Raw genomic sequence first — 7,923 nt, 5'->3', positions numbered from 1 at the left:
GCGTTCTCTTCTGGGTCGCCGAAAGCGTGAAATTTATCACCGAGTCTCAACCGTCAAAAGCATTTGCGCATGGCCCCCTAAATAAGTATAAACACACACAAGAACGTTCTCCACAGATCTCATGATAGCCGGCGCACCGGTGGGGGAAAGTTGAGGTCGTCCAACCGACTTCCTGGTGGCTTGCCCAAGGCACGAACAAACCACGCATACAAAATATCCTCGCCGTGCCGGGGAGTGGCAGGAAAGCAAGGCCGCAACCGAAGTCGCGACGCCACCGGATCGTCTTGTTCGTAACCGCCGCGGCATGGGCCTTCACCGCGAGGCGAAAGCGACGAAGGGGCTCCGTCGTCTACACCCGCTTGATACGCTGGCTTCACCGCACTGCACATCGGCATACCAAGCGCGCACTCAGTAGCGGCGAAGCAATTCGCGCAGAATAGTAACAGCCGTTTTGGGATCCGCGCACCGTTGTTGTTCGTACTCCAGGTCAACGCGGGCTAACCGCGGACTACCCATGGCGCAGTAGACTTGGAATTGGGTAGCGAGAAACGCGCGCAGCGAACGAACTTACCTTTCCTTTCTTCGGATTGAGGGAGCGCCTGTGATTGCTGGGAGTATGGCGTGATCCGGCGCGCCACTTGTGGGAGCGGCCGCCAGCTGTGGGCGAGGAAGGATGGGAGAGGAGTGATGAGAAGGGTTTTGGCGTACGGTGGTTACACCCACGGCGCATATCAGCCAATTCAAGCTTCGCTTGAAAACCGTGTCGGAGATGGCCCGTTAAGATACTGAGTTACAGAATGATTTCCGGCTGCAGGCACAGCCGTCATTTTGTTAATTTAACTATTTTGTAAAATTATTTAAAGATGAAACATGCGGCGGGCTTTCAATCCTGCTCGCGTTCTCCTTGATTTAGATTAAGCGTTGTGACAACGGAGAAATTTGTATTTAGGTGCACGCAAATAAAACTAAATCAGTGCCCCACTAAGAGGTTGCAAAAAAATGGCGGATTCTACGCAGAGATGGGGTATCGACGTAACGTGAAGCTGTCTGTCATCTTGCATATTTGGGCTGAAATGAGCTGGCGTGTGTTTTTTGAGCGGTATTGTGCCTGTCGTAGTTGCTGATTGCTGAGAACGGGGAGCCGTGGGGAGTGCGTCGAGAAAAACGAAGCGTCAGTCTCCCCAAAGACGCCACCAGCTCCGAGCGCAGAGAATGTGATGCACGCAGCGTGTGTCTTGAGTGAAATGAGAGAGGGTGTTTCCCTCGCCACGTAAAGTGATGACGCTGCTTGCGCTAAAGTGGCGCTGATGCTTGCTTCGGTCACCACTCTCACGATCACTTTCAAATTGATCGCGACTATACCTAACCTCAGCCAGCCCAACTACTCCGAAAACAACTTATCTTAAACGAGCCCAGTAGAAGTCCTCTGCGTCAACCTCACGATAATTGCAGGAAAAATCCCACTGCGGAATATTCGCTAACAAGAGCCCGGTAAGCAAAAAGTTGTCAAATTTTGAACAAAAAAAAATTACGCCATTCCGGATTCGAACCCGAAGCGGCTGCTGTGCAACGCCACAGAAGCAGTCGGCAGACTAGGTTTTCGCGGAATATTTGACCCAAGGATGCCCCAGGTGACGTGCGCATCCAAACACAGGTGACTGCCGTGAGAAAATTCCTACGACTATTCTCACGGCTGCCTGGGTGTAGGCACTGCGTAAAAATAACGCTCGGTCGCCACTGATGTTGCGTGTACTGATGTGGTAGTTGCGGGATGAAGTGTCCGCATTTAGCTAGAAAGCGCTTTAAATGTTTGGAAACTGGACACTTGGTAACAACGGGTAGAACTAATATTGGGACTGTAACAAGCGTAGACGCTGCTAGGAGTGAAGCATGTCCCACCCAAAGCTGGAGCGTACTTTGCAAGCATACTGATTGACAGCGAACAGATCGAGATTCAAGTCGACACGGGTGCAGCAGGCTCGATAACGAGCGAAAGCAAGTGTTGAGAGATGTTTCCACAAAAGCGTCTTGAAAGGATAAACGTAAGGCTCACAGCCTGCAATAGAAGCTCGGTTCCAATAAGACGGCGAGTTAGCGTTCAGGCATCATATACCACACTTTGCCGCTGATCATAGCGCGAGACGTCAAGAGTCTTCTCATGCAGACTTGAGGCCAGGATTGGTTGCCGCAGGTGTGGTGACCTGGTGACAGGTACACTGCAAAATGGTTTAAACCCAGAAGGGGAATTTTTGTCTACAATTAACAATCTTAACACTCTTAAACTCAAGCAAAAGCACAAACCAGATGGTGTTATAGAAAGATGGTGTTATAAGCGACAGAACACCCTTTAAAAGGGTGTTTTCATTTCTTTCTGAGGGTGTAATGGTGTTAGTTGAAGTGAAAATTCCCCTTGGGCGTAATTTTTTTTACAGAGTGGCGTCCGTAAAAACGTAGCACGCGAAATGTTTTAGAAACAAAAGTACAGCTGTGTGTTTGAAAAAAGGATTTGGCGCCATCAAAGTTTCTAAGATTCTTGGTTTTGAAGGACACTACCCAGCCAATTTTTCGCTGATCGAAGACAGTGCCTTACGCACTTCACGAAAGCGTAGTAATTGAGCTTAGAAAGCGAGCTGACATCGTCCACAGAGTCCCCCACAGGGACTAGGCAACACCCCTACGCAGTGAAACGATTTACTCCCTGAAAGGGGCCGTGAAGACAAAACAGAACTTTATTTAATTTAAAACAACAAGGCTTCAGTATTTGCCTTAGCTCCGTTCCAGCCGCTAAAGATGTTGTTTAACCAGGAGGGAAGGGGGGGGGGGGGGGGGGACTAGAGAAGTTGAAAACTTTCAAATTTCGCGTTACAGCGACGTGTTATGGGCAGCGAGAGAGAGAGAGAGAGAGAGAGAGAGAGAGAGAGAGAGAGAGAGAGAGAGAGAGAGAGAGAGAGAGAGAGAGAGAGAGAACATCTTTATTTGTCCTGCAAACGCGACGCGGCCTCACGTCGTGTCAGCCGGCCACTCGGCTTCCGTCACCTGGGCATGAGTGACGCCATATGGGCAAGCACCAAAACATCATTTTCAGTGTGTTAACTGCACGTTACCATTCAAGTGATGCGATCAAGCGTATCTAGAGGCTCCACTACAATCGTCCAGTCATATAGAAAAGTTGCTGGATAGCGGCAAGGGAGGCACTTCAAGCTATGTTCAGACTCGACGCAAAAGCCATGTCGTGATCTATGGATACAAAAAAAAAAAAAAAAAACGGCGTGTCACGCAGTTTGGTTGGCTTAGACGTGAAATGACGTCATTCTTTAAAGTTATTAGGACAGTTGCGGCAACAGTCTGAACGCGGCCTCGCATGTTTTCTTTAATAATCTCCATTATTTCAAAGTTTGCTATAAAATTTGCGTCATTGTTATCAGGACAAAGCAGTCTTTCTAATTAAATAACCTTGTATTTTGTCTTCATTGCCCCTTTAAAGGGAATTTTCACGGTCTACAACTAACACACCCTCACACCCAAGCAGAAACACAACAAAAACACCCTTTTTAAAGGTGTTATAAACGGCAGGACGTACTTTAAAAGGGTGCTTTCTTGTCTTTTTGTTTGGGTGTAAGGGTGTTAGTTGTAGACCGTGAAAATTCCACTTCAGTGCAAGTATGGTTAGAGCAACACAAGGATCACAAGACTAGTGTTTCACTTTCTCTCTCTTTCAGGCGACAGTCCAGGGTATGGGCAGCTCGCGCTGCTTGCGTTGTGTTTACATAAGGTTGCATATTAGCCCGGGCAAGGCATGCAGTGATACTGATATTTTGTACCCTGAGAAGTCGAAGTTGTGGTGATTTCGCTGTTTTACCCAGTTTGCGGACTCATGTTCAATGTTCAAGAAAGAAAACTGACCCACCTTTTTCCTTTTGTCTTTCCGCCGAAGGCCGAAGTAACACGTGGAACTGACAGGGATTAACTGGTTTATTGCATTTCAATATTGCCGTCGCAAGGTGGCGTCATATCAACAAAGCACAGTTAATTCAAGGGAACATCTATGTACAGTAGAATTTGTGCTTATCTTACGCGGCGCAAGTTCACCAAAATTTTCCTTCGGTTTGCGAAATTCGCTCGTTCTTATTTGGAGATCTCAAGTAATCTGCTACGGGGTAAACATACTTTTGGGTCGTGCTATACGGGTTTACTGTTCTCCTTGGATATTCCTCTTGGATATTCTCGGGAGCCTTTTCTTTTTTTGGTAGCACATTAAACATAAGCCTGAAATTTTCAAAACGTATTGCGAAAGCAGATGCTGTGGAGGAACTCTAAAGAATATTTATGCTACCCACAGTTACCGTCGATCGGGGGCGTTTCGTGATTTCGGATCGGGGTTATAGTGGAATGCTCTGAAAGCAGTGACCCACAGGGGTCTACAAGACTCAACACGTGTCTACGTATACGGACGTCAGTGGACAAAGCAGGAGATCATTTAAACACTGCTCGATCTTTCCCGGGTTCAGATGCCTCTGCATATTGGCGACGAGACTATCCGACTGGGTTTGTAACAACACCATTTGAAGACAGAAGAGCCAGACACGGTGCGAGGACATCCCGTCATACAAGAGGCTGCGACATCTGTGATCTTCCAGACACTCTACTCCCCTCGCATGGCTAAGCCCTCGTTCACTTTAGTTCATCTTGCTTCTCATACACAACGTCGGCCAACTGTCCAGAGTCTTTCGCGCAGCCGCACGTATCTTGGCCGGAGCAGTCGTGGCGACCAAATGGAAAATAAATAACAAGCAGGGGGAACACTCAGACGCAACCGAAGAACGCGCATCCTTTAGTATGGCCTCCAAACACTGTGATGGTCGGCCGGAGTTCTCAGAGAGTCCAGGACAGAAACTGCAAGCGACGCGGTCTGCGACACGACGGCGTCATCCGTGTTGTGTTGCGACTGTTGCTGAATGATCAGCGACTGTTGCTGCTGCTGTTGCTGCTGCTGGTGTTGGTGCTGCGCCCTGATGCCCGTCGTGTTGTCCGGCTGGATGAGCGAGTCCTGTCTCTGCTGTTGCGTCGTTCCGAACCCCGCCGCGTCCATCACGCACTTGAGGTCGTTGCCCAGAAACTGGAAGGACGGGTGCGACATGGACCCGTACAACTGTGGGTAGAGCAGAGACGGCGGCACCACCGGCGGGCTCAGGTACACCCCCGCGGTCGAGTGTGGCGGCTGTGCCGCGGTCGTCGGCGTTCCCGTAGATGCCCCGTTGCTGCCGTAGTACGTGTGCGTTGGCAGGAATCCGCCGTAGTTGGTCGGGTTCGGCAGGAAGTCCAGGCTCGAAGAGGAAGGCGACGAGCTCGAACTGCCCCCTCCGCCTCCGGCGCCGTTGCTGCCTCCCAGAAGCAGGGACTGCGGAGACTTGGTGACCCGCGGCGGCGTCAGGAGCGAGTCTGCAGCCTGGTGGCCCTGCAGGCCGTTGGTGGCGGACAGGGCGGCGTTGACGTCGAGCGTCAGGGATCGCGTGCTCGAGAGCGGCGAGTCGGAGGAAGGCGTCGAGGCGGTGCCGAGTAGGGCGGCGGAGGGCACGGCGGCGGCCGCGTGGCTACCCACGTTGTCCAGCGGACAGGATGCCAGGCTGGCGGGAGAGTGGCTGCTGTCCAGGAGCGCTGAGGGAGAGAGTGAAGAAGGAACCGTCGGTTGAGCTGTCGGCGAAGCTACTTTCGATATGAAACCAACGCGCATGCCACTCGTTCAAACTGCGGCAAAAAGCTTGCATTTCCTCTAGGCCAAAAGTTTGCATATTCTATCCGGGACCCTGTCGCATGCCTGGCCCCTGCGAAAAGCTGTCAGCTGAGGCGCACAGGTTAAGGAAGAAAGGAATCCAGCACAATCTATGAATTTCGCATATGCTATTAGCATATACGTGCTTGAGGAGAAGGCTGAGCGTGAAAGTTTAGCGCTGCGACGACAAGGTGACCAGCCCGAAGTTCCGCCTGGTAACCTTGTAGCCTAAACCTTCATTTAAAGTCATGAACACACTCGTTCAACAACACGTCTACTTAGGGAAGGCTTCTATGTTAGAGGATGGCGTTATGTATTTTGATGGCGTTATAAATATTCGTGCTAAATATTTTTCGAAGCTGAGTAAGGAATTGCGCTGTCTATTGACGCTAAAAAACACAAATCGAATTGTTAGGTCACCCTGCCTTAAAGCGACTGGAGACATAAAGGTTACTGCTTGCTGGGATCACTTCGCAGCAAACGTTGTTCGTCTATATCGCTGCGAACTCCGTGCGTGCGACTCACAGTTGTGCAGCGAGAGTCCCCCGTTGTCCGCGGCGGCGGCCAGCGACGTGACGTTGGCCGCGAGCGAGCTGGCCGCGCTGGCGTCCAGGGAATAGCTGACCGGCACGGGCCCCGTGCTGAAGCCGCCGGTGCCCGTGGCGGGAGCCAGGTAAGGGTTGTAGTGCGGGTACGCTGCCCCCCAGTGGGCGTCTGCGGCACTCAGCTGCTGCAGCGCCGCCTGGGCCAGTTCTGCAGCGAGCAAGAAGAGAACATGAGGAAAGGGGGGATCAATATATTTTGCCTACGATAACATATGCGGGGCACATATGCACGGAAGGGAAAGCCGGAGGTCTAAAATGCCGCGGAAGAAATAAATTGGGTAGTATCCCAGACTGAATACAGCTTACCATTTTTAAGTTTAGGAAATAAAGTGGAGAAAAGCACGCACCCAGGGCGTCTCCACCTTCTTTCTTATCACTAAAGAATAACAAACTGCGTAAAAAATCAGTAAACGCACCCCTATATTCTTCCTTCGGCATTCTAGGATGCCGGCTTTCCCTCCCGTATTAATTAAATCAGCCCCTCGCTCCCACGCACACGCACGCACGCGGTGGAGGGGGGGGGGGGGGGGGAGAGGGGGAGGGGCTGCTGAAGACGTTTTCAGCAGCACAGCTGGCGAACCATTCGGCCTGTCCTTTGATACGAGGTATATATAGTCTCCATTTCTTACGTTTTATCATCTGTACACCAACCTAAAATTCTTGGCCTCGACTACGTATACCTTTAGTTTGCATTATCGCTTTGAAGTGCGTGGAAGCGTACCACAGCCCAAGTGATTTTTACTGTGGTTGTAGCTACTACCTTATTTATAAGTTCGCCGTCCTAACATGTCAACATGTTACATAGTACTATATCAAAATTTTGTCGATAAGTACCACTGAATCGGCATTTTCCTCCACGGTAACGTTATCTCAAGCGTCCCGGTCTTTTCATTCCCAGTAACCAACAAGATACGATTGAACGCCGCGTCCACAACACATAATGTCATACTTACAAAATTGATGATATTACACGTCTTCAACATCTTTACTCGTTAGAGGTCCCTAGCGTGACCTGGCGAATTCGCGTGCGCGCAGACTCTAAGCGCGAGAGGACCAGCTATACACCGTATATTTGCGATTCTAAGCACCCCCCGATTCTCAGCATCCTCTCCTACTTTCCGGGAAAACAGTTGGAAAAAAGTTTGCATGCGGATCTAAGCACCACCTTTTCTATGCGACAATAGATTTGCATTCATACGCGTGGAAGCGGGCCCAAGTTGACGTTGTCGCCAAGTCATTTATGAAGTTTTTAATTACAAACCATTTTAACGAAACAGAAGACGGCCTGCTGTGTGATACTGAGAGCGCCGGCTCAAGCCGCACAAGACAAATGGTAGTGAGGATGACTGACAATCAAACGTAAGCGGCGAGTTCAACATGTCTGTACCTATTTTTCTTTTGAATGTGTGCCAAATAAAACATTGTTCCTTGCGCCGTCTCGTTGAGATGGCGAAAAAAGTCGCGGAGGGGAGGGAAGGGGGGGGGGGGCGTAATTTAGGTTTTTCGAATCTAAGCAGCCTTTGGGCACCGTGATGGCGGAAAGAAGGG

At 50.3% G+C, this 7,923-nt stretch overlaps 2 protein-coding genes across 7 annotated transcripts in view; one reads left to right on the top strand and one right to left on the bottom strand.

Annotated features, from left to right (window-relative positions):
- The window catches only part of LOC144152780 (transcription initiation protein SPT3 homolog), a 706,894-nt gene that overhangs the window by 5,311 nt on the left and 693,660 nt on the right, over positions 1-7,923 (top strand). The window lies entirely within an intron of this gene.
- The window catches only part of LOC144152779 (uncharacterized), a 45,529-nt gene continuing 42,106 nt past the window's right edge, over positions 4,501-7,923 (bottom strand). For all 3 annotated transcript variants that reach the window (XM_077684226.1, XM_077684227.1, XM_077684229.1), the window contains 2 exons: positions 6,296-6,523; positions 4,501-5,655 (listed from right to left, as the gene is read on the bottom strand). In XM_077684226.1, the coding sequence (XP_077540352.1) occupies positions 4,832-5,655; positions 6,296-6,523 (1,052 nt within the window). In that variant the 3' untranslated portion in view covers positions 4,501-4,831. The remainder of the gene's footprint in view (positions 5,656-6,295; positions 6,524-7,923) is intronic.

This window comes from Haemaphysalis longicornis, unplaced genomic scaffold, assembly GCF_048455015.1.
Source record: "Haemaphysalis longicornis isolate Haplotype H1 unplaced genomic scaffold, Haemaphysalis longicornis Haplotype H1 scaffold_9, whole genome shotgun sequence".
NCBI classification, from domain to species: Eukaryota; Metazoa; Arthropoda; class Arachnida; order Ixodida; family Ixodidae; genus Haemaphysalis; species Haemaphysalis longicornis.
Note: the sequence above shows the minus strand (reverse complement) of the source record. Positions and strands in the feature narration are given on the sequence as shown.